General features: G+C 39.3%; 1 protein-coding gene across 3 annotated transcripts in view; it reads right to left on the bottom strand.

Moving 5' to 3' along the window:
• Positions 1–5,429: 5,429 nt before the first annotated feature.
• LOC135712526 (retinol dehydrogenase 14) overlaps positions 5,430–26,455 on the bottom strand; it is a 76,436-nt gene continuing 55,410 nt past the window's right edge. For 2 of the 3 annotated variants that reach the window (XM_065235481.1, XM_065235482.1), the window contains exons 2-4: positions 20,231–20,377; positions 19,982–20,120; positions 5,430–6,445 (exon numbers count right to left, since the gene is read on the bottom strand). In XM_065235481.1, the coding sequence (XP_065091553.1) occupies positions 5,712–6,445; positions 19,982–20,120; positions 20,231–20,353 (996 nt within the window). In that variant the 5' untranslated portion in view covers positions 20,354–20,377 and the 3' untranslated portion in view covers positions 5,430–5,711. Of the gene's footprint in view, positions 6,446–18,874; positions 19,640–19,981; positions 20,121–20,230; positions 20,378–26,455 lie in introns of those variants that run through there. The other variant, XM_065235483.1, reaches the window with a different exon arrangement.

The following is a 26,455-nucleotide window of genomic DNA, read 5'->3' as shown; positions in this document are numbered from 1 at the left end:
GCCGCAGCTCACTATACAAAATCAATAGCGCGCTGGGGGGAAAATCAAAATTAAATCCAAAACGAGTTGCTAGGCAACCGTTCTCTACTTATCCTGTTAAAAACAACACAACGGGCACGCGTTGGGATGATCCTTTCGCGGCACACGGCACTATTTCACACGAAATTATGTATTTATTTCCACAGCACAACTCAACAAAAACACTACTTTGTTCGCCATATCACGTAATGGATATTGGGATATTGATCAGCCTGATTTGGATCCGATTGATCTTGGTGGATCAAATTGATAGGTATTTTGCAGCTGACAGAGAACCAATAGTTCGGAGGGCCCTTTAAAAAACTTCGTTGTTGAAATTAATTCGTGTGACTTCATCCATCAGTATTTCCAGCCTTTCAAGCTGTAGCCGACATCACTTGTTAATTCAAGTATGTACTTAAATTTGAGAACTGTTCAAATATATTTAGACAAAAAGCATGGTGTGTTCGTCCCAAGTAGTCAACCTGAAAATATGATGAGAAATAAGAAAACTGGATTGTAAATTTTGGGATGAATCCAGCATATTTGTCACACTCAACGGTCAGTATCTGAATCGAAAACCATGTTTTCCAAGATGTTTATTTAGTAAGCTCAATATCTTTGAAAGCTTTGCGGAGCCGAAGGACTAAACAAATATGACAATGGAGATCTAAATCGATTTCCTATATTTTGTGTGTGCTTGTAACGCATCGAATCTCGACAGATCCGTAAACCCTTTCTGCCGAGGATGCTGATGTTCATTTGTGCATGCTTTATCGGCCTCCTGAGGGCACGTCCATTATCACCACCTCTTCATGCAGCACCTCTACCACTTCCTCTGTTGATTTGCTGGTGCTGTCTGACAATGCACCTACAGCCACTTCACCAGGGTACGAACTGCTATCCGAGTTGCAAGGAATTTTGTAGTTCTTTAAGAAACTTTTTAAAAGTTCAGGAAACTTTCTTGAAGTGCAGACTTTTCTTTAAAGTTGTTAAACTTTGTAGAAACTCACCGAACTTCAGTGAACTTCGTAGAGTTTCATCGAACTGCTTCGGTAACTCTTCCTCTACGTACCTGAAAAAGTTATGAGACAACGACACTTCATACACCTCGCAGCTCGTAATTAACAGTATGGGCTGAATGAGGCTATTCATACTGTCGCTAATGTGATTAGTAACACTTATGCTTTGTTTGACTCTAATGTTCCGTTAACTGTTTTCACTAGAACACTGTCCTGATTTTGAATGTTTCTTTGGTATTATTATTATATTTTGTTTTATGCATTAAGACCAACATATGTCAGATGAATCATGAGCTAAGTTTAGTGAAATTATTTGAAGTTCTGTGATTATGGAAAATTTCAGAAAACTTCGTAGAAGTGGGAACTTTGTACAAGTTTAGGTATCTTCGTAGAAGTTTATTGTTTAATGGCAGGGAACCTCTTTATTATTCAGGGACCTTGTTTATAACTTCAGAGCTTTGATGAAACCTCATGGACTTGACATAGTTCAGAGAATTCCGCACAAATTCAGGAAATTTCGTGCGTCGAACTTTGCGGAAAATCAACGAGAAACGTAAACGTGAAGCAAGCTTTGATGAAGTTTTGTGGACTGCGTAAGAATTCGAGGAACTGCGTATAACTTCATAGAAGAACAGGGCATTTTAAAAAAGTTCAGGGAATTTCGTAAAGATAGAAGACTTCAGGGATCTTCGTTTAGAAGTTTGTCAGAGATCTTAAAAATCCCAATGAACTTCCTGAAGATGAAGATTTTGGACCATCGTTTAATTTCAAGGTAGTTTGAAATTTGAGTAATTTTTCTAAAACTTAAGGAAATTTTGTACATGTTCAGGAAACGTTGCATAAGTAACAGGATATTCTTTCAGATATGCTCCCTAGACAGCCAGGAAGTTTTAAAAGATCAGCATTTGCTGATGTTCTTCTGATTTGAATTAGCGAGTTGCTAAAAAAAGGATGATTTAAGAATGTGCTTAAGTTTTTGAATATCATAATTTTTCAAATGGATAGATCAACTTTCAACACGGTATTTTCCAAATTCAAACCATACACTCTGGCAACATGGTGGCAACATGGTGATTTGATTGGTTGATCTGTTGCAGGTTGTAGCAATAGCTGTACCACTTTCTGGTTTGTTGTAGCGAGATGGTGGCGCTTGGTGGTCACTTTGTGGAATTGGTGCCGATACTCAGGCGCTTTCTTCTGACACTGTTGGTATACAAAGGCAAGGTCGCCCATTATCTAACCGAAAAGGTTATTTCTTCTTAGCGATTACGGACATCGACGCGAAAACGATGCCATCGAAACCCGCAGAGCAATGGTCAGCAGAAGCCACCTAGATCGTACCGTGCCAACCAGAAAGCGATTTGAAGGAACAGAACAGAAGGTCGCTAGACTTGGTGATATTAAAAATTGGAATGGTAAATATATCACTGCACTGGTCTACACGCTCATCTGAGTTAAAGCCAACGATGCCCGCTCATGTCACTATTTTGCTGCAGCTATTTAGCATAGACCGCGCCATCACCCAGTGGGTCACCACTTCTGTTATAGAATTTATCTGAATGCTCGATCACATGAGGCACATTAAAAAAAATCTGTACATTTTTAAAGTAATGGTAACAAAGTACAAGTGAAAGCGTAAAAGTAATACGCCAAGAAAAAAATGTTCTGCAAAAAATTCTTCCACCCATTGAATTATCATAACATTGCTGCATTCGTAGCATTCCGATATAATCTATTCAAAATACGTAACATCCCAAGTAACATTGCAGGTTTTATCGTGGTTTTATAGCATTCTATAAGTCTAAATCATGGTCTACAGAACCCTCATAAAACCAAATTTGTTACTTGGGATCCCATCTAACAATGTATACCAGTTGTGTGATGAATGGTTAAATTACGTTGAAAATGTGTGAACGTCTAGCAACGGTAAAATCCCCGTACTAAACAATACCGAGACACTTTTTGAAAATAACGTGTCAAAAGATGTTAGTCATGCAAGTGCAGTTAAGTGTTGAACCGGAAAAAATAAACAAAGAATATTCTAATTGATCGGCAAATTAATGGCTTTTGCTATTAGAGGATTTTAAGAATTTAAGCACTGCAAATATATGCTAGCTTTCCTCTAAAATAGGAATGCAAACGCAAATGAAATGTCGGTCAAAGCAACCGAACCTTCCAGAACTTCGAGCTCTGCAGCTCTAGCATTAATCGTAGCACATGAGATGAGGCACATGAAATCAGCGCGAGGATTTTTGGGTGTCGCATTTGTTTCTCGCTCGTATCTTATTCTCGCGTGTCTCTTTCTCGCTCGTCACATGTTGTTTTCGTTGCGACGGGAGACGGTTTGTTGAGAGTCTCGGCAGCACATTTTTGCACACACGAGGAAAATGTAACTCTGAGAAAAGCCTTGTTCAACTTTGTGCCGCCACATTTCAATCATCCTGTCGCAAAAAGCCATGCAGGAGACGGATTCTTCATCGCCTTTAACTGGTTTTGCGCATTGGTCACAAGCGGAAGTCATGCTGATTCAGCTTCCAAATCTAAATTAGAAACAGCGGTGTAGATGCTCTAATACGCAAGGAGGAGTTGGATTCTGCAGATCGTCTGATATCGACAATAACAACAGTAAACACTACAAGATGACCGATTAGATAACTTTTTCACTGTTTTCCCAACATGGAAGATGCTCCAAATAGTCGATTATCACAACAAACTGCACTTTCCACTAACAGCCGGTAAAATTTTGCTAGTCTACAGAACGGGATGTGATAAAAATCATCAAATTTAACAGTTCAAAATCATGACGATGTGAATAACAACACTCTCTGTTGCTGTGCTAGGAGGGAGCAGTGGAACCCCTGCCCCCGCCTGTGATTGTTTCATGGCCCATCCCTTCCGACGCCACCTAATGACCCATGCAAGAAGGGAGCCATCCGGTAAGAGTAAAGTTCAAGTCACTTTTTCAAGATTTCCCAAAAATCATCCTTCACCGATCAAAGGTTATCTGGCTCACACACACACACACATACTAAATTCATATACCGATGACCACCACCAGGGACTTTTCGCTTTTCGATCTATAAATCAACTTCAACGCTATTGCCGGAAAAGGGGGTACTACAGATGATTCAACAAGAAGAAACAGATACGCACCCTTTTCGGGTAGGACGAGATAAGCGGAAATTTTTGATGCTCTAGTTTAATCGATTGAGAGAAGAAAAAAAATCCTTTTGATAATGGCCCCGAAGGCCTTCCGTCCGTCTATCAGCAGATTACTTCCTAATGGATTGTGATATAGTTCATATGTCAAGAGCTAGATCCCGGGAACAGTTTCATAGAGCTGATCAAAGTTTCGGTCGCACGAAAGTCTTTGTAATTTATTGTAATCAGATTAAACTGACAAAATCTCCGGAGAAAAAGTTGGAAGCAGAGCGCTCTGCTAAGGCAATCCGGAAATGTGTGCAAATTATTCTATCTGTATTCGATTCCCAGCTGCAAACGGAACAGCACTTAATCCGTTTCACGTAACTTACATCTGCGAACCGTCAGTGAAATAAGATACAAGAAAGATGTCTTGAGACTTTTGTCCACCGTCCCCACCCTCTCCCAGCCGAGAAAGCACTCGTTATAATTCTCACAAAGGACCAACCGAACGAACAGACGGACAGTGCTGCAACTTTGACCTGTCAGAGGATATTCTACCGAAGTTGACTTTGGTGATAGTTTCGTAAATTTAAATTATATGGCTATGCGTTCGTTCCACACTCAGAGGAAGCGAATTTCTCCAAATTTTGTACCCCATCGGGTCGGGTCGGGTGGACAAAAGAACGAGTGCCAAAATGAGTGACGCTCTGCCACACCTCAAGCCGGAAGTAGGTACATTGAAAAGAAACCAAAGTGAAGTGCAGATTTGCATTCTTCCGCAAGACGAAGCTTGGATTAATTTTACAAGAAAATTACATTAACTGCCATTTTCCAGCGGGTAGTCCTTCACGTACCACCTACTCCAGGGAAATGTGTTTGACTGAAGTTCGTGAGAATAACCGGAGGAAAAGCGAGAAGATAATGCATTCTATGCCGCTTCGCTTTGCTTTTTCAAGTCTGCTTGGAGCTGCAAGTATTTGCGATGACGGAATTTAATGAATAGCGTAAATAGCTCTTCGCTGCAGCCCAACGCTGGAAGTAAAGTATCACCCGTAAGAATACTCATTATCATAGGCAGCGGCGGATGTTCGAAGACAGTTGGAAAAGATACTGGCACCAACCAGAAACTGAAACATAAGATTCCCGATTTTTACCACAGAGCTTGTCAGGGAAATCTTTCCAGCGGAGAAAACGAAAATATATGAAGCATTGAGTTTTATAAAATAATGTTGAACTTTGAAACATGCTCGACCTGCTACCAGCTGTCAACTATTTTATTCTAATAACATGACTTAAGTATACATTCAATTAGTTATACTGAGTACGTGCTGAGTACAATCTCCTCCATGACATTTGCACTGAACAAGTGGTGGGATCAAAATGGGGTTGAGGTCATAAAAAAGGGATGATTTTTACGTCAAGAATAGAAAAGGTACAGAACTTTCATGGATGTGCCGGGAAATGTAACCACCAGACTGGCGAACCCGTCGCCTATAAATGTCATTTCTGCTCCACATAAAATGTCACTCAAATCTTTGGATCATATTCGGTCAGCTTTACCAGTGGCTTGGAAGCCTCCCACAGTTTACCCTGAAGCTCCTTGTTCTGTACATGGTCATTGATTTCCGTTAGCTTGCAGCCACGGAAGTACTTTCCGCTGATCGATTCCACCTCTGGTGACACCGTCAAGTACAGCGTAGTTCGGGCACCTTCCTCCGGCGTACGCAGACACCATTGAATCGGTTTGAACAGCATATTCAACGGGAACGGGATGTTACGCCAGATTCCGGTATCGATCACTCCCGGATGGAGACAGTTGGCTGTGACGCGGGTTCCCTGCAGCCGTCGAGCCAATTCCTGGGTGAACATGATTTCCATAAACTTGGACAGATTGTACAGCTTGGTCGGGAACAGAGTATTCGTGGGGTTGATATTGCTCAGATCTTGCTTCATTCTGGCGTAGCGGTAGAGCTTGGAGGAAACGACCACAATTCGTCCTTGGTCGGATTTCTTCAGGAGGTCGATGAGCAAGTGCGTCAGCAGGAACGGGCCATAGTAGTTGATAGCCAAGGTGAACTCCAACCCATCGGAGGTGACCATGGTTTTGAGACCCTGGGCAACACCTGCGTTATGGATGAGGACATCAACGACTGATTCCGTAGTGATGATGTCCTGGGCGAAGATGCGAACCGATGCCAAGGAACTCATGTCGACGTGTTTGATAATGATGTTTTTGTTTTTGGATTCGGCAATGAATTCATCTGTAAATAGAAAAAAAAGGAATGTCATTAAGGCTTTGGTCTTCAAAGAGGGGAGAGAGGTCGGCATAAGCTATAGCAGAATGCGATATGAAAAGGAGCGTATCTGTTATGATTTAATAACTGGCAACAATGTATGTATAAATAATCATTTAATAAAGTTACGTTTATTTGCAATCTTGACATTTTGGTGACGAGGTATAAAGTTTTGATTAGATTCGTGGAAACGGCTCCGGATCGAGTGATTAAACTGTTCGAATCATGTGATTGAGTTCGGAAACTGTGCTGTTACGTTCCGAGAGGTTGATTTGCTTTAGAAAAATCGACGAAAAATAGACGTGTGGACCAGTCAAAAAGTGAACAAAACATCTGAGTGGAATCCAGTAGAGCTGCTGCTGAATGTGGGTAGCAGAGTAAAAATTGTAAGTTGAAAAGTGAATACGCCGAACTTGCGAATAAGAAAATTTTGAACATGGAACCCAACCCATCGTTACCGCCGTTTGACACTGCCGATACTTCTTCGGTTGGTACCCGCTGGAGAAAATGGAAACGGTCATAAGAATAATTATTGTTTCTGGAGGTAAACTGTCCTACTTGCTGCATTTTGCAGGGACTGAGGTTCAAGATATTTTCTAAGAAATTGAAGGCCGTAACGCTCCAGCTCCACCTGGCTCGGATGGATACAAGCAAGTTATCCGACTGTTGGATGCACATTTGCTTCATTGGCTAGCATCCCGTACGATCGGTACGTTTTCCGAAGTGTGGAAAAGTTAGTCATTCGATTGAGGAAACAGGGTCGTCTCTACGAGTTCGGGGGTGTACTTGATATGCGTTTTAAGGGGGAAAATGTTTGAGAATTGCCGCTATGTTGTTTTGAAGAAGAAACTCCTAACGGTAGTGGCTATTGTGGAAGATGCGCGAGTTTTGGAAACCGTCCTGAGAAATAAGGAGGAGATGAAGAGAATGTCCGCCTCATTGGACGAGGCGAGAGTTTTTCGCCAATGACAAAGGGTGTCCGGCTAAGAACAAGGTTTGTGAAAAGTGTAAAATCATCGGAAATTTCCGTATAATGTGTAGAACAAAATCGGAAAACAAGCACGGTGCAGCGAAAAACAAAAATAAGAATAAGAAGAAGAAGAGCCGAGTGGTTCGGACGACGGTTAAGTTTTTTTTCCTTTGGTTTGTTTTTACCGTCGTTCTTGTTTTTCGTGCTGAGCACCAATGCTACCGACGTGCCAGGAAGGCAGCTCCCACACCTGGACCCTACCTATCGACCCATCAACTCATGAACCGGGGACCAACGGCTTTACTTCCCATCCGACGGGACCAATCGGCCACCACTAGATGAATGTGAAACGTCTTTTCAAATATAAGGACCGTACATAAAGGGTGATACGGTCAAAATTTGGTCAATATCAACTTGACGTATTTCTTTCAATTTTGCATTTGAAAAACCTGAACACCCCTCATTTTGAAGGTGTGTGTGTGTAGAATGTTGCTCCTATTTTGATTTTGGAATTCACTCTTCAGTTGTCAAAATGCCGTCCAAGCAAGAAGAGGAGCGTATCAAAATTTTGCTCGCGCATCGCGAAAATCCGAGCTACTCGCACGCAAAGTTGGAAAATCGCTAAAAGTTGCCAAATCAACCGTTACAAATGTAATTAAAGTGTTTGGGGAACGTTTGTCGACAGCCAGGAAGTCTGGATCGGGGGGAAATCTAAAACCGGAAGCCGCTGTGACGACAAAGAGAGTTGCCGGTAGTTTCAAGCGAAACCCTAACCTCTCTCTCCGAGATGCCGCAAATAAGCTGGGTGTATCGTCTACAACCGTGCATCGAGCCAAAAACGAGCCGGACTATCGACTTACAAGAAGGTAGTGACTCCAAATCGCGATGATAAACAAAATACGACGGCCAAAGCGCGATCCCGGAGGCTGTGCACGACGATGCTGACGAAGTTTGACTGCGTGGTAATGGACGACGAAACCTACGTCAAAGCCGACTACAAGCAGCTTCCGGGACAGGAGTTTTATACGGCAAAAGGAAGGGGAAAGGTAGCAGATGTTTTCAAGCACATGAAACTGTCAAAGTTCGCAAAGAAATATCTGGTTTGGCAAGCCATCTGTACCTGTGGCTTGAAAAGCAGCATTTTCATAGCTTCCGAGACTGTCAACCAAGAAATTTACGTGAAAGAGTGTTTGAATAAACGTCTGCTGCCTTTCCTGAAGAAACACGGTTGTTCCGTACTGTTTTGGCCGGATTTGGCATCTTGCCATTACGGTAAAAAGGCCATGGAGTGGTACGCCGCCAACAACGTGCAGGTGGTTCCCAAGGACAAGAACCCTCCCAACACGCCAGAGCTCCGCCCAATTGAGAAATACTGGGCTATTGTCAAGCGGAACCTAAAGAAGACCAAAAAAACTGCTAAGGGCGAGCAGCAGTTCAAGGCAAACTGGCTTTCTGCGGCGAAGAAGGTGGACAAGGTGGCTGTACAAAATCTGATGGCAGGGGTCAAGCGTAAGGCCCGGCAATTCGGATTTGGAAAAGCGGAAGCCTAACTGAATATTTTTCCTGAATTTTATACTAATTGAACTTGAAAAAGAAATTTAATTTGATTTTTTAAATAAGCGATTTCACCGATTTACACGCGTTTTCCCTTGACCAAATTTTGACCGTATCACCCTTTAAATAATGATACAATTTGAAATGGACTGGGGCTAATCACAAATTATGTCCCAATGGTAACTGAAATAAACACGAGTGCTCACCGGTTGCTTCAAGTGCGCCTTTTGTTTTCGAGATCTTATTTTGCGTTCTTCAACACTTCGTCTTACAGCTATTGAATAGAGCATATTACCAAACGTTTGTTTAACACTTTCACGCCGAAATCATAGATATATTTGATGGTTTGTGCTTGATAGGCCGATTGGGCGATTAGGCCGAAGAAGATTTTTCCCCTATGGTAATTTTCATTTCCTGTTCTACCCATTTTTGATTGGATCAGTTTTGACCTATCTGGATACATTAGGCCTTCCTATTTCTTTGCAGTTTTAAGTAGAAATATTTAGAGGGAGAGATAAGCGGAAGGAATGTTTTGAGCCAAATGAACTGTCAAATTCTGAGCCAATCAATTTTCAAACATTCCCATTAGAATTTTTCCGAGGATTTCTTATTCTTACTAGATTAAATTTGAGAGTATTGCAATCAAACAGAAATTCATCCACCCTTATGTTTCGTGTGCATCTCAAATTCAACTAGTTTTTTTTGAATAAAAAACAATATTCTAACTCTATTGATTAATTGATATTAGTCGGTTCATTAATGGCACAAAGAAATGTGCAAATATTGCGATGTAATCAATTATTATTTTGCACGTAAATCGAATCAAAAGTAACAGTCATGTGAAATGCTAGCTTATAGCAAGGGTTGCAAGATTATTTAGGTACAAATCCCTGCTGTCGAATTGTATTTTGTTTTCTCCGCCCATCTCTCCCTCTGAGTATTTCTAGTTTTAAGATAGCGTGCACGGCGAATGAGAACGACCCAAATTTGAGTTTAGTTCACTCTTAATCGCCAAAAATACAGGAACGCAGCGATGAGTTAAATATTTCTCATGGTTTCCTGTGGAAAACCTAAAAAATCTGCCGGAAAATGAAGAAATTGACGAAAATTTTATTCAGTCTCGGAGTAGTACTAATAGACTGAGTGAATCCAATCTTTAATTTTATCAAATTCAGGAATTTTTCCCTGGAAAAACCTGGAAAAACATGAGGCAAATTTACTCATCGCTGAGTTCCTGCAGTTTTGGCGATTATGAGTGAAGTAAACTCAAATTTGAGTCGTTCTCATTCGCCGTGTGTGAAGTAGTCCACGCTTAAATATACACAGCTGCTCATAGCATACTCAAAGGCGTTAACTCGTTATTATTATTTATTCACTGACGCACACGGTAAAAAGTTATCACATCTAATCCAAATGCTCTTGCGCTTGATTCAGTATGTTATGCGGCACTACGGATCGAAGTGATTTATCATTGATTTTCAAGTTATTTGCGTTTTGAAACAAAGTGATTTGTTGTTGATACATATGTACTGTATAACACCGTTAAATCAAAATGATTATCATTTAAATCAGCACCACTGTTTTCATCCATTGAATTTGATTAGTTTTGCTTTTGGAAGCAAATGTCAAAACGTACATGACAAACATTACTCGCGAAGATGGCAAGCCTACAACAAATGAAGTCAAGCGGAGAAGCGACAATTAACCACTTCATTCGAGCAGATAAAATGACGTTTACTACCACTCGAACTTTGAAATGAAACATTATTTTAAGATTTTTTCTTCTAGAACCTCGAGAAAAGTAGCCAACATTTGTGCGTTTCACAAAAAAATAGAAATTAGTTGGTCCAGTTTTGTGAAATCGCTGGTAGAAAGTCACGCCAAAACTGCTTGACAAAGTGGTCAATTATCCATCTCCACCCGAAATAATTTGCGTTCTAGAGCGTGAGTAATACGAAATTGTTGCTGTAGTCAATAATAGTGTTGTTCAGATAATTTCGATTACAAAACAGTGTCAAACTTATCAAATATATTGCTCAATGTCTCGCCTTGCTTCTACTAAAAGCCTTGCGATGTTGTTCAATGTCACTTGGAAACATGTGATCTGGGTAGTAATATGATATGGTCAAATTCGGAATAACATAGAACAAGGCTTGCATTTTCAGCAAAAATTCAATCCACGGATAAATTATTTAAACTTAAAGTGATAGTTTGTTAATATCAGTATGGTTGACATTTCGAGTTCAAAGCTCAGCACATCAACAACAATGTGCAATACAATCTAAAATGAAGTGATTTGCTGTTGATTTCATCGTGTTTCGATATGATCTCTTCCAAGGGATTTTCACATCGAATTGCAATGTTTGACAAGTAGTGCAAATTCAACAGCAAATCACTTTACATGAACATGATGTTTTTTTACGGTGCATTTGAAATATCAATTGATTTGCAAAGTAAATTTAGTGTATTTATAGTAAAACTGTTCACAAATTGTGTGATGGATCTCTCGAGGAAACAGGTGGGAACCGGTCATTGTGAAAATGGGTTATTTTTATTATACTCGGTGCTTCCGTATGGCTAGCCAAAATTGAGTAAACTGGAGAAGTTTTTGTGTATTTTGATCTGAGATTCAATGGGTGAAAAAAACCTGCTTGAATATCGAACGAAATATGTGAAATTTACTGAACGTCGGGAAGAGAAAAATGTCAGAATGTTAGTGTTATAAAGTTCGTATTAGATGTACTACAGATGGACCTCAGAGCTGGTTCTTTTCGAAATCGCAAGAAACTACCATTTTCCAACGCCGTCTTCGCTTTATTTTTGCAAAATTTTGCCGCGCACTTTATTTTAATTCAGTTCTGGGCGAACGTTCAAATTTTCTAACAGCATTGCGGCACTGTATGTAAGTAATTTGAAGTATATAGATACCATACACGGCTAGAAAAAAGTACCCAAAATTAAGTTATTTTCACTCATCTCGGCACTATAGTGCAGGAACCCAAAAGTTGGTAAAGCGGGTCAACGTAATTTTCATTTACTTGTGTGCAGTTCGTAATGGAATTTTCCACTGGCTTTTTATCCAAAAGTAAGTTAGTTGTACCCAACAGTAGGTAAATATGATTACACTCAACGTTGGGTTCCCACACTTTGCTACCCCTGTTGAGTGGTTTTGCTCCTCCGTTTTTGACAACATTAGAAGGAGAAAATGAGACAAACTAGTCAAAAGTAGGTAAAAGTGAACTGGCCGTTGAGGACTTTTTTCTTACCGTGTAGATTCCATAGATAAGCGGAGGAAAAGTATAATGGGTATAATGTAGCCAAACGAACTGTCAGCTGCTAGTGTAGCCAAACGAGCATTACGTCATCATGATGTTGTTTGAGGGAGAAGTATTGTAATATTATGAGCACAAAACGCTTTCCACACTCCACATTCCGATTTATTTCGCAAACAACGGAAGAAGGAAAGATAAAGCAAACAATTCCTCCTCACTTCATTTTAAACTTTTACGCACGAAACAAAACAAAACTGCACTACGAAGAGCTCTATGATGGCATGAACTTTTTTCACGGATGCCAGTAAGATCATTTATTTTTAATGGTTGCCAAAACAACTTTTTGTGCCACCGCTTATCTAAGGAATCTATAGTATCTATACTGTAAAGATGTGCATTTGCAATATTTTTTCTCTACAAAAAAATGAAATGTGTATCATTGTATATATTTAAGCAGTACTTATTTTGAGACCATAAACAATGCAAATCGTAACGACTCAATTTAACATTTGATTGACACAAAACTGTCGTTTTGTTTCAAATGTTCGGAATTAGGCAGGGCGCAGAATTAAGGCGACTTACGGTACACGGAGACGAAAAACTAACCAAAATTAAATACTTTTCCCTTAATTCACGGGGCTAGCCAAATAATTAAAATTGTAGAAAATCGCATATAGTAGTCTCCATTTAACATCAACAAAAAAATTACACACTCCTAAGTAGGGTAACTGATGATGGTTGGACCAGGTTGGACCTATTTAGGCTGGTTTCACACGACGTCAACATTCATGTCGTATTTTTTTATGAATTCAACATATAATTATGAAAAATGCGTGATTAGGGGAAAGATCTACTTTTCTTGTTTCTAATAATAACATAAAAAGTTAAATATTATGAACAAATGATTTTATAAAACGTTTTTATTCAGCAAAGAATTATGATGTTGGTTGGACCTATACTGATCTTGGTTGGACCTAAAAAATGATGATGGTTGGCCCTATTTTTGCAAATGCTAGTTTAGCCCATATTTGTTCAAAAACTGTGTTTAGAGCTTATTCGTATCATGAAAAAACCCTTTTTATACAGTTTTTATGAATTTGCTATTTAAAAAAATCAAGAAATTTGAGTTTGACTTCGTTTTTAAAAAAGTTCACTTTCCACGCATTAGCTATTCATCATGGCTCATTTTCTCAGAAATCATTGACCCGATTTGGAAAATTTCTAACGTCAAACTTTAGGTATTGTGATCCCATTGAAAGCTATCGAATATTTTTGGAATCGGTCAACTGTTTCCGGAGATATGGCCGGAACAAGTTCCAGGGTATATGGAACATGGACCTAATTTTTACATGCAAGGAATAAAACCTATCATGCGACACTTCACATTACTTCCAAATTCGATAACAAGATCAATAACAAAATTGAGTGCCTTGGACCACATTGGCCACTTCCGGGCATGTTCTGGGTGCCCCCGGGGAATTTAGGGGCTTAAAATTACAGAATATCAGAACTTAATTCCGGTGTTATAGTTTTTTTTTTTTTTTCGGAAACAAGTTTCAGTTAGCAATTTTTAGTTTGTAGTAAGCAATTTGAAATAAAATTCAAGTTAATTCACACACAGAAGGTGTATGAAAAGTGCTTAATGTAAATTCATATTAACAGATTCTTTCGGCGCTTTCGTGGTAGTTCGGAAATCGGTGATTACCGTTTCAGCCAACCTGACGATGGTATTCCTCCTCTTACGCCCAACTAGTGACGCAAGGTCTTTAGCAGCTTCCAAGATCTTTTTGGTCGTCTTCGGACTGCCAGAAGTAGCGCACATTCAAACCCAATCCCCTAGCTGGTTCTCCAAATCAACACTCAACACTATTTCCCTTCTATATTTCTTGCCGTGGCTTCCCTTAATTTTTGCGTGAAGTGTCGTTTTCAGAATATTGTACCTTTTCTGTGCCTGATACGCGGTAAGTGATTTATTTCTTACTAAAAGAACAGCCTCTTGAAGATTTTCGATCGTATAACTCTTTTCTTTAGCCATTTTTTCAATCGAAGAAACTGATCACTCGGCCAAAACGAAACCGAATTTCAAATCAGCTGCGCATGAAGGATGTATACAAACCGAAGCGCACCTAGCGGCCGTCTTAGGAAACACATAGGTCCAACCATCATCATGCGTAGGTCCAACCATGATCATATTTATCTATTCGAATTCCGTCAATTATTCAAACATTTTAGTGAAACCAATGGATAAATGGCGTACTAACGTGTTGTTTACACCTTAAAGCAGTATTTTACTGCATGAAAATAAAAAAAATGTAAAAATATTCCTTTTTTGTATGTTTGAAAGTAAGGCATGATGACGCGCCAATGCGTGGAAAGTGAATTGTTTTGAAAACACATTGAAACTCAATTGTTTTAAAGTTTTTTCAATAAAACACCCATGCAAATTGAAGAAAAAGAGTTTTTTATGATAGTAAAGTGATCTTTGAAAATAAAAAATTAGCGAAGATTGACTAAACTAGCGATTGGAAAAATAGGTCCATCATCAGTTTTTGGATAGGTTCAACCAGAATCAATTACCCTATATTCTACCTAAAATTATATTTAATTCACGCAGATTTGAGAATATGCAATTTACTCAAAAGTAACTTATTGGGCTGAACTACATAGTTGGGTCGAATCTCTCGTACATTTTTTGACAACAATATCGAGTGCAAGTGAGAGGCTATACTCAATATTAAATAAAAAGAATTCAAGGAAGTTGGACAGTTGTCACAAATGACATCAAGATGCCTTAAAGCAAATTCGTTTATTTTTCAGTTCCAACCAGAGCTGGTAAATATCACGACCGTCATGCGACGAAGAGAAAACAGGCCCTCTCACTATCACGAGACGAAACTACCTATCATTAGCTTTCTTGTCATTTTTCAATGATCAAGCACTCATGAGAATAATTCTTATTCGGTTTTGACATCAACATTTCTAACTGATTTAGGTCCCTCCCCTTGGCTAGTTTTTGCACCTTGCTGTTGGTGGGCGGGCTTAATTTCATGCTTTATAGTGGAGTGTGGGAGACGGTAGGTTTATGGTCGGCGTTGCTGGCTCATGCCGCAATAGAATGGCGTCGTGGGCAGGCAATGGGGATTTCTAAGCTTCCCCTCTCTGATGAACCACTACATGAGAGAACCAAAGATCTGTCTAGCAGTGATAGTATCACACTTGTTACTCCTTTAATTGAGAGCCGCGTCGTAGTACACTTACGTATAGGCACTGACGTTGGGTGTGATACTGGCGGGTTTTGCCGCAAATCACTCTTATTTTATTTATGTTTACGCAGATAGATTTATTTGGGTTTGCAAGGGAATTATACTATTGAAATATTTCAGAAAGTGCCCAACGGTGCTCCTTCTATTTGCGTAACAAGCTTTCATTGTTGTTTTCATTGAAGTATTACTCAGGAAACAATGTTAAACATCATTTTTGTACATGGTATTGTAACTAATCTTATATGTGCTTCATTTTGATTTGGGATAAGTGTTTGAACTATGGCTCGAGATTTCCACTGTGGCGTGCTTCTATTGTGACATACCCATACGTATTTTTGTGGTGCGACATAGTGGAAGCGTGTGAACATAGTTGGAGCATATACCCTATATAATATAAAAATCAGCTAGGAAACTTACTTCAAAATGAAATAAAGCTGACTAAAACATGAAGGTGTTACCTGGGTCGAACTAAGATATAATAAATAGGTATAGGCTTAAATCAAAAGTACTTGTAACACGTTTAATTTTAGATTACAAGCACAAGTGCAGGTACTAAATAAAGCATGGGTTATGATTGATTAGGTGATTTAGAGATAACAATAATTTATTAAATTAGAATAATGAGATATCATCATCGAGCGAACTTAAATATGAAAATTCAGAAACTCTAATAACATTAAGTAGATTAACAAAAGAATTAGGATGCGGGGGGTCCGCTTAGGGAGGCAACTAACCTTTAAAGTTGTAGAATAAATCTTCTTATTTAGTCTTGAACTTTAAAAAGAATACGCAGGCAGACCAATAGCATTAAGCAGATTAACAAGGAGAGGAATAGTTTAAGAAATAAGTAAAAGTAGAGGCATGTGACAATTAATAGCTTTTAAACTTTTGGAGGTATTGTATTCCCCTGAGTTTGTTGTACTCGATTACTATATTATTCTCTCAATACGTGAAATCTCTTATATATGCGGTTAAAGCATTTGAGTTAACTTATTTCTTAGTGTTCAAGTACTTACATTTTTAAACAGCAGTCAATGTTAATCTATGAACTAAACCATACGTAAAATCGATCTTTCCTTATGTGGTATTGATGCATGTTTAACTTTTCGCGGCTGTTGGAATCAACGCGTCTACGGAGCTTACGCAGAAGTGATTCGCAATGCGGTAGAGCTCACCAAAAGTTTTTTGTGAGCTTCTGTAGTATAGAATTTGTTCGGTACGGTCGCGAAATCTTGAAATGATTGATACGTGCGGTAAAATAACTAAATTGAAACAAAGCTCAACAGTAAAATAAGTAGAATATTTAGGGAGGAAACCAAAATTAATCAACTTGCCAACATAGGCTATCAAATTTATTTTGGTGGCACTCTTTAAGTGATAATAAGCTATTTTTTCTCTACGGTTGTTTCGCGTTGCGTTCACAATTTGCGCGATTTTCGTGTCTTACGTAATTTAGATGTTTAGCTCTAAACGGTTTTACTGACTCGAGGTCGTTCCTTAAGCGGTGTTGATACAGGTTAAACCTTTGCCGACTGTCGGATTCAACGCGTCTACGTCTACGGAGCTTACGCAGAAGTGATACGCAATTCGGTAGAGCTTGTCAAACGCTTTTGAGCTTCTGTAGTATAGAATTTGTTCGGTGCGGTCGTGAAATCTTGTAATAATTGATACGTTCTTTAAATTAACTAATTTGATACAAAGCTCAGTAGTAAATAAGTAGAATATCTAGGGAGGAAACCAAAATTAATCAACTTGCCAACATAGGCTATCACATTTATTTTGGTGGCAATCTTTAAATGATAATAAGCCTTTTTTCTCGCTTCGGTTGTCTCGCACGGCTTTCGGAATTCGCGCGGTTTTCGTAACTTACATAATTTAGATATTTCGTTCGAAACGGATTTACTTATGCAATCGGTTTACTACGCGGATGTATCTACGCGCACACGTCACAGCATTTTTTCTATAACTATCTTGAAACAATACATACGGAATCCAGTGTTCAAGCGGCCAACATAGGCTAGTCCTTCTGCTGTATTGTCAAAGATTGAAGCAAAATTTATTCAAATGGGTCAAGTCTTGAAAACTAAGCTGTCACACAGCTCCAGCTTGATACCCAATAAAAAAAAAAAAAACATTTCTAACTGATTTAGGTGAATTTCAGCAAACAACCGTATGTAATCGGTAGAGTGAATGTATTATTAAGATTTCCTCGGTACAAGTAACTTTAATAGCATTAAATGAACTAGTAATTACGATGATTACAACACTGTCACGTTCTGTCATGACAAAAAATTCGATGAGATTTTGAAGAAAATCTCTATCATCGTTTTCTCATCCAATGATAGTGACAGAAGTATCTCTGTAAATATCGCGTGAGATCTTTCGTTGAAAATGACATTTGCCAGCCCTGGTTCCAACCTGAATCGGGTATCAAGATTGAGTCTGCTTGTTTTCTGACAAACGTCAGTTTGCTCGTTTATTTTTAAAACCTAGCTCAGATTGAGGTTTACGCTGACCAAAAGTTCGGTTTCGCACTGGTTCCACACAGCAAAAAATTAATATCGATCAATGTAATTCAAGCTGATGTATGAAATAATGATGTAATAGCAAACATCAGATACAATATTACATCAATGGATGTAATTTTGTTCACAAAATCGATGTAACTCGTACAGTGGATGACAGCTGCTTCTTATAATACTGTATAATAAAATGTATTTTCCGTCATTTTTTTCTCATTGCAATGTTGAGAAATTGGCATTCGTCCTATAGAGATTAGTGACGTTTAACACACGCACACTAGCGGGTTCATCGCAGAGTGCAGTTGTTTATTGTTGGCCCCTAACTAACATAAACAATATATGAAATTTGATCTGGAAAAATGAGTTTGACAGCAATTTGTTGTGTACTTTCCTCGGATTTTCACTAACATCTTTCAAATACCAATTGAACGGAACGTGAAAATCTCTATAGCCTAAGATTGAAGACCTAAAGCAGTCTACTTACGTCACTATAATCCAGCACTCAGTTCAAGGCAAACTATGTAAAAAGCGTTCAGAACAACTTGGCGCTCATAAGCCAGTTTTTGAAACAAGATTGCTTCACTAAAAGGCAGTTTTGTTCCACCAAAAATTAGAGCATGTAAACCAAAATCAGACTTGCACAAGAGTGAAGAGGTGTGATAGCTAATTAAGCAAAATGTAGACGTTTTCTGATTCTGATTCGGACGGTGATTGTGATAAATGAAATGAACGTGTGATATGGTAGGCTACCACATTCTACCCCAAACAAAGGAATCCGAACTAACTAGGAGAAGCAAATCTTTTATTTTTATTGGTAAGCATGACAAAACTACCGCAGTCTCATGAGTTGATAACCTAGATCTTCGGGTCCTTATCCGTCAGCTTTACTATCTTGGCCGATTCCTCCCACAGTTTCTTGGCCTTCTCCATATCGCTGATTCCGGCAGTCAGATCCGCTTCTTTGCAGTCTCGGAAGTACTTTCCACTGACGCCCTCTACTTCCGCTGAGCAGGCCAGATGAAGGCTCGTCTGAGCACCTTCCTCGTTGGTCTTGAAGAAAACCTTGATGACAGCCATCGGAATAGTCAACGGGAAGGGCACATTGCGCCAAATGCCGGAATCGATCATGCCCGGGTGAAGACAGTTGGCAGTTATGTTGCTTCCTTCCAGACGGCGAGCCAACTCCCGAGTGAACATGATATTGGCTGACTTTGAGACGTAGTACAGATAAGCGGGCAGGCTGTTGACCGGATTCAGGTTGTTCAAATCTACCGAAGCAAAGCGATACAGTTCGGATGCTACAACCACGATACGGCTCGGAGTCGACCGTTTCAGCAAATCGATGAGCAAGTGCGTCAACAGGAATGGACCATAATGGTTGGTGGCCATGGTGAACTCGATTCCATCGATACTCTTTGTCTTCCTGAAAGTGTCGGCAAATCCGGCATTGTGGATCAGTACGTCCAGTTTGGATTCCGTCTTGTGAACGTCAGCGGCAAACTCACGGATCGACACCTGTGAGCTCAGATCCAACTTCTTGACGAAAACGTTTTCGTTTCCGCTTTCCTTCGCGATCTCATCTGCAGAAACATAAAACGTAAGGGCAAGAGGCGAAGGATTTGTTTGTATGGGATTAAATCAATCTCTGGTGCCATCTGGTGCGCTGTACAAGGTTCTGGTTTTTTTTCCAATTTGTGCGAATTTATGTAGCTGAAATTCTCATGGGGTGTCTTTTTACAATGGATGAAATATAAATTTTGAGTCGAAAAAAATCCTAAATGCGTTAGAGCTCGATCAAATGGAATGGAAAACCAATAGCGGCGTGGTCATTATACTAATCCAGAATATTAAAAATAAACAACTCTCTAGAAGCCATCACCACCGACCACTACCACCAATCTAGTTAAATAAAATTCACATACCACGAGCTTGCTGAGCAGTTTTCATGTTGCGGCAAGCCATAATGACGCGAGCTCCCCGTTTGGCCAGATCCCGCGCAGTTTCCTTGCCGATACCGGAGTTGGCTCCGGTTACGATGACGGTTTTGCCTTCCATGTTTCTCTGCGGGGAAAAAATCCGCACACGAGAACGAATAAATTAATCCCGAAGTTTAATTAACGCCGAGCACCCAGGATCCCCCAACAGGTGCACGGCCAGTAATTAACACTTACACTGGATGTGATTTTTCCACAGGTGATGTATAGGTAATACTTGAATAGAGACAGGAATATCGCTATCCCTGAGACGACGTACGCTACTATGCTGACAGGACCGTCCCAATCGAACGTTGACATCGTTCAGAGCGTGGGTGGGAAAATCTGTGAATAAAGAAATGAAAATGAGTTGGGCATTAGTGCTTTCGTGGTAAAGCTGATGAATTTGTTGTACCTGATGAACCAATTGAAACATTAACCTTTCGATTAGATTCTTCTTCTTATTCAAAGTTATTTATTTCATACACTACGTAACCAATTTCAAGTGATTCAAACCCCTCCTCCCTTTGCGTAGACATCTCCCCAAAGGTGTCTACGTAGTTTATGAACAGCCCCTAACTGTGAATGCTTCACTTAGCTCGGCCGGTCAAACCACAGCTATTAAATCACTATTGAGTATTTTGGCATAGCAGGCAGTCCCACCGTAAATGTGTTCTACTAAAAATGATTCCTTGTCAGCATATTTCCAGTCAGGTTAGCTGATATATCTACTTGCAAATAGGTTAGGTGCTTTATTATAGAGGCTTTCTCCATTGGCTCTACTTGCAAATAAACTCATTAATTCTAACTCCAACGTCTGAAGTGTTAAGGCGATAAGATAAATCACATCCAAGTAGTGAAAACACATCAGCCCAACTGTGCCACGACCAGGTCAATTGTATGATATAAAACTGCACAGTGGTCCAGAATGGGAATTTTTGGTCCCCGGGTGGATACTTTTTGGTACCCGGAAGGTATGGATACCAGATTGGACGGACTAAGACGCTCGTGTATTGCCCCGCTTGAGTCAGCAAAAATTGGCTGACAAGGCTAAAAAACGGAGAAAGCAGAATATGGCACGTCATAATTTAGGCTACAACAATAGCTACAACAGCATCCGTAACAACAACAACCACTAGTACTACTACTACCAGCACCAAAATCAAAGCAGAAACAACAGCAACAACAACAACCTACTGCCACCCGATCGAGAGCTTCTTGCGGCTTCTTCTAACTCCCTAGAGGCACAGACAAACAGACGTAACTCTTTGAAAATGTTTTTCTTGAAAACATAGTATCTCAAAACATAGGACCTCAGTAATGACATCTCTAAGGCTTCTCGCGGAAAACAAGCTTGCTCGCTAACTCGCAAACAATATTGCATAAAAGTTTTATAGAGTGTACAGAAACGTCAAAGTGATCCGATGCCAGCGCTGCGGCGAGTAGTTCGCGGAACTGATAATATTCAAATCAACCGTTAAATGCGTGAACGAAGATACACAACGGAGTGTTACGTCTGTTTGTCTGTGCTAGAGGGTTCGTGAACTTCATACATTATTAAAAGATGTAATAAAATATCAAGGAACTTCATACATCTTCAGAAACTTTATAGAAAACTTCTAAGAACTTCAGGAACTGCGTTGAACTTCTGGTAACTTTCTATAAGTGCAACAAATTATATAGAAGAACCGGTAGCTTTTCAAAAGCTCAGCGAATTTCATATAAACCTTGTAAAACTTCAATGAACTTCGTAGAAATGCAGAAAATTGTGTAGAGCTACACCATACTTTATAAAATTTTATAGAAATTTGGGGAAGTTCATTGAAGTTCATGCATTTTTCTTGAACTTTATTGACTTTCATAAAACTTTAGTGACTTTGGAGATGTTCAAGAGCAATCGAAGAAATGCAAATAATCTAATATACATGCGAAGAGCTTAGAATAAAATCTGGGAAACTTCGTAGGAATTTTTTTTTTTTTTTTTTCATTTCTTTATTAAAGAGATTAATAAAGAAATAAAGGAATGGGAAACTTGTACATGTTTGAGAAACTACGATGCAATGAATGAAACTTATTACAGGGAACTTTATTAAAATTCCGGGACCTTCCAAGGGGCAAGACAGCTCTTGCTCACGGCAGATTTTTGAGTTGATTTTCAAAACTCGCAGCAACCTGATTTTTGTTGTGTATTTCTCAACAGTTATCAGGAAATTACCACTACCAAATGAAAACGGAATTTCAATTCGTGTACACCTTCACCGAAACTTGGTTGAACAGGAACACACTTTCTAAGCAAATATTGAGTTCGGATTTTACGGTCTATCGCACTGATCCTTCCCGAGCTACTAGCCCCAAATCTTCCGGAGGTGCACAGTGGGCAAAAATTGAAAAAACCGCGACTAAATTGCATATCTCGACTGCCAAACGACTGCCAAACGGTTTAAAAAAAAAAAGATCGTAGATTTGCAGGACTGTTTACACGTTATGACAACTTCTACGGTCAATCCAGATTTTCCGGAGGATATGGCCGCTTTACCCCAAAATTTAAATTCTTTATTAAATTCCTTTGATCTCATGATTCTTAACAAACATAGAAAAAATCGAAAGGTTCTAGAACAATTTTTATAATGTGACTACTTCATTGGTCAATCATAATTATCCGGAGAATCAGGATATGGCCACTATATTCAAAAATATGTATTCCAAGTTAAATACGCTTTGATCTCTTGATTCTGAACAATATAGAATAAACCGCAAGCATGTAGGACATGTTTTATAACGTGGTCACTTTATCGGTCAATCCAGATTATCCGGAGAGCCAGAATATGGCCACTACTCCCCAAAATATAGTTTTCATATTAAATACACTTTGATCTCTTGATTCTGAACAACATAGAAAAAATTGCAAGGTTCTAGGACATTTTTTATAATGTGGCCACTTTATCGGTCAATCCAGATTATCCGGTGAACCAGGATATGGCCACCATATTCCAAAATATGTATTCCAAGTTAAATACGCTTTGATCTCTTGATTCTGAACATCATAGAAAAAATCGCAAGGTTCTAGCATAATTTTTATAATGTGGCCACTTTATCGGTCGTTCCGGATCCTCCTTTAGGCCAGTAGAGTTTTCCTGAGGGCGTATATGGTGTCTTCACACCATATATAATTAGTACTATCAATTTCCAGTAATATACGTTCAGTAAAGTCTAAAATTATGCCGATAGATAGTGGCATTTCCTACATTACCGGGAACTCGAGTTGATCCCGGCCCTCTATCTCGGTACGCAAAAGTCTCCGGCCAATGAGACCACCACCAATCGATTCAGGAGAGTTTTTCCTTTGAGTATATGTATAACACCCGTTTGGCAGCCAAGATATTCAATTTAGTCGCGGTTTTGTCATTTTTTGCCAGTGTGGTGTCAAGCTAGCAGTTCGTTCTACTTTTAACTCTCGGTTACTTCATTCACCTACACGGTTAGAAAAAAGTACCCAAAATTAAGTTCTTTTAACTCATCTCGGCACTATAGTGCAGGAACCCAAAAGTAGGTAAAGCGGGTCAAAGTAATTTTCATTTAATTGTGTGCAGTTCGTATGGAATTTTCCACTGGCTTTTTAACCAAAAGGAAGTTAGTTGTACCCAACAGTAGGTAAATATGATTATACTCAACGTTGGGTTCCCACACTTTACTACCCTTGTTGGGTAGTTTTGCTCCTCCGTTTTTGACAACATTAGAAGGAGAAAAGGAGACAAACTAGTCAAAAGTAGGTAAAAGTGAACTGGCCGTTGGGTACTTTTTTCTTACCGTGTAGTAGCTCACGCACAGACAAACAGACATAACACATTTAATAAAACACTGCAAAACATCGTCGCTAAAACATTACCGCCATCTGTTGATTACACTGTGATGGGTTGTACGCTGAACAGATGGCAGTAGTGTGTAAACGTCAAACGCAAGAGAATTGACTATGTTGGTACTACCAACTACGATACTTTTAAATTGACCGTCAAATGCTTGTTCGATGAAGAAACAATGTGGGGTCTTCAGGGAATTTTATGAATATGATTAGAAGCTTCCAGAACAATAGAAAACTTAGTGAACTCCAGGAACGATGCAAAACCTCATGGAAGTCCAAAGAAGTTCAGGCAGAATGAGAGATTTTTGACGAAAGGCCGTGAGCTTCAAAATTGTGAGAACCTCTAGGAAGATCAAGGAACTTCAAGGTAATTCAATTAACTGCAGTAAAATTGCGGAAAGATTAAAAAGATACTTAGAAACAGTCTATAGAACTTAAGGGAAGCTCAGAGATCTTTCAGGCAGTTCCAATTAGGGGTTTCATCCGGTAATTTCGTTACTGTTTATATTTTTATTTAAGTATGTATTATGTGTTGTTTAAAGTGAATGAGAGTGATCTTTGTCGTTTGGGTCTGTTTTCGCGGATCTTTTATAAAAATTAATTACTTTTGTGGATGTTCAAGTTCTTCCAGAGAACCACTCCACTACCTGATTGCATATGGTAGTCCTAGATTCTAATTCATACATGTAGCTTTAGAATATGTGAATTCAAAAAATAGTAGAGATCTTTTTTTACGAATTGATCACATGGTCCGGACCTCCCAAAAGACTGATTCGTGGCCAGCAGAGTGCACCTGCTGGTCAACACTATATACGATGAAAAAAAGATTGTGTTTTGCTGTGGCACGCTGATTAGATAGCAAGAAGATTGATGACGATTCTGAAGATTTCCTGCAAAAAATTGATGAACGATGCAAGTAGATGCGACAAATGAAAGAAGATTGTTCGAAGATTGATTCGCTAGTGTGAGATTTGTTGACATTTTCTAAACTTGAGATTTAGATGTGTCGCCCCCCTCGAAATTGACCACCTTTACGGATGTTCCAGATCTTTTAGAGGACCGTGCATATCTGTGGCTACTAGAGTGTATATGCTGGTTTTAAACGAGGGGGACAACTCTATATACGCTGCAGTAAAGATTGTGTTGTGCTGTGGCTAGCTGCTCGCACGCTGAGTAGATAGACAGAAGATTGATGACGATTTTGAAGATTTCATGCAAAAAAATGATGCGCGATGCATGTAGATGCGAGAAATGCAAGAAGATTTTTCGAAGATTGATTCGTTAGTGTGAGATTTTTTGAGTATCTAAAATTGAGATTTAGATGTGTTGCCCCCCTCTGTTTAAAATGCAAATTCATTCATGTAGCATCACAACTAGTTAATTAAAAAATCTAGATCATTTTCGGATGTTCCGGGTCTTCCAGATGAACGCTTTGCTGTACCAAGGGTCTACATTATAGTCCCAGATCCAAATTCATTCATATAACATTTTCAACAATTTTTAAATGAAAACCAAAACTGACATTTCACAGATCGTTGATCGAGAGGCAGATTGTTATTTTCCACACTTGAATAGCAACCCCCGGTAGGGATGCTGCGTTATGCTGGAGGTTGCTAAAATAGCTTTAGCAACGAATTGGTGCGAGTGCTCTAAGAGCAACCGTACCAGTCGTTGCCATTTGCGGCACTATTTTACTTACGCACAGCGTTTCCGTTTTGGCTTAATCACTCCTCTCCACACTGGTCGTTGCTAGTTATAATTTAAGTTACCGTTTTCCACACCGGCAAAACAAACTTTTGGCGTTTATTCAAAATAGCAACCGTCTGATGCGTTGCTACCGGGTTGCTAAATTTATGAACTCACTACTTCCCAAGGTGCAGATTGCTATTTCCCCAACCTGAATAGCAACCCCCGGTACGCAAGTAGCGTTATGGTAGCGGTTAGTAAATGTGCCTTATTTACTCATTGGTACTGTTCCTCTAAATAATGAGACAATTTGAAAGGGACCGGGGCTAACCAAAAATTATTTCCCCACGGTAGCTGACGAGTGCTGACCGGTTGCTTATAACTTCAAGTATATTGCAGTTACTTTAAAGTGTTTCCGAGAACCTCAGAAAAGTCCCGAGAGCATCAGGAAACTTTTCGAACGTCGGATAATCCTAAATAACAGTTCAGGAAATGTTTCGTAAGCTTCAGAGCAGTTCTAAGACCGTTAGAAAATGTTTGGGAACTTCAGCGAAGATCATAGAAAATTAAGGTAGTTCCATTAGTGCCAGACAACTGTAAATACTTTTAAATGTTCCGAGCTCTTAAGAGTAAACAACAAGTTCACTTTTCCAGGTTTAGTACTTTCCTCATAAACCTCAAAGGCCCTTGCAGAGATCACAACAGTTTGAGCAAGTTTAAGGGGTTACGCCTACCTGCAAACTTTAAAAAAATCGATTTTTTTATTGTCCTAATCGAAAGTATATAAAGTCAAGAATATTTCCTCAAAAGATCAAGTTGATCCGATGAAAATTGTGAAAGTTATGCGACGTACAAAAATATTCACTCATAGTGGACTA

Source organism: Ochlerotatus camptorhynchus, unplaced genomic scaffold, assembly GCF_037179485.1.
Source record: "Ochlerotatus camptorhynchus isolate MF236.1 unplaced genomic scaffold, CSIRO-AGI_Acam_v1.1 ptg000491l, whole genome shotgun sequence".
Classification (NCBI taxonomy): Eukaryota; Metazoa; Arthropoda; class Insecta; order Diptera; family Culicidae; genus Ochlerotatus; species Ochlerotatus camptorhynchus.
Note: the sequence above shows the minus strand (reverse complement) of the source record. Positions and strands in the feature narration are given on the sequence as shown.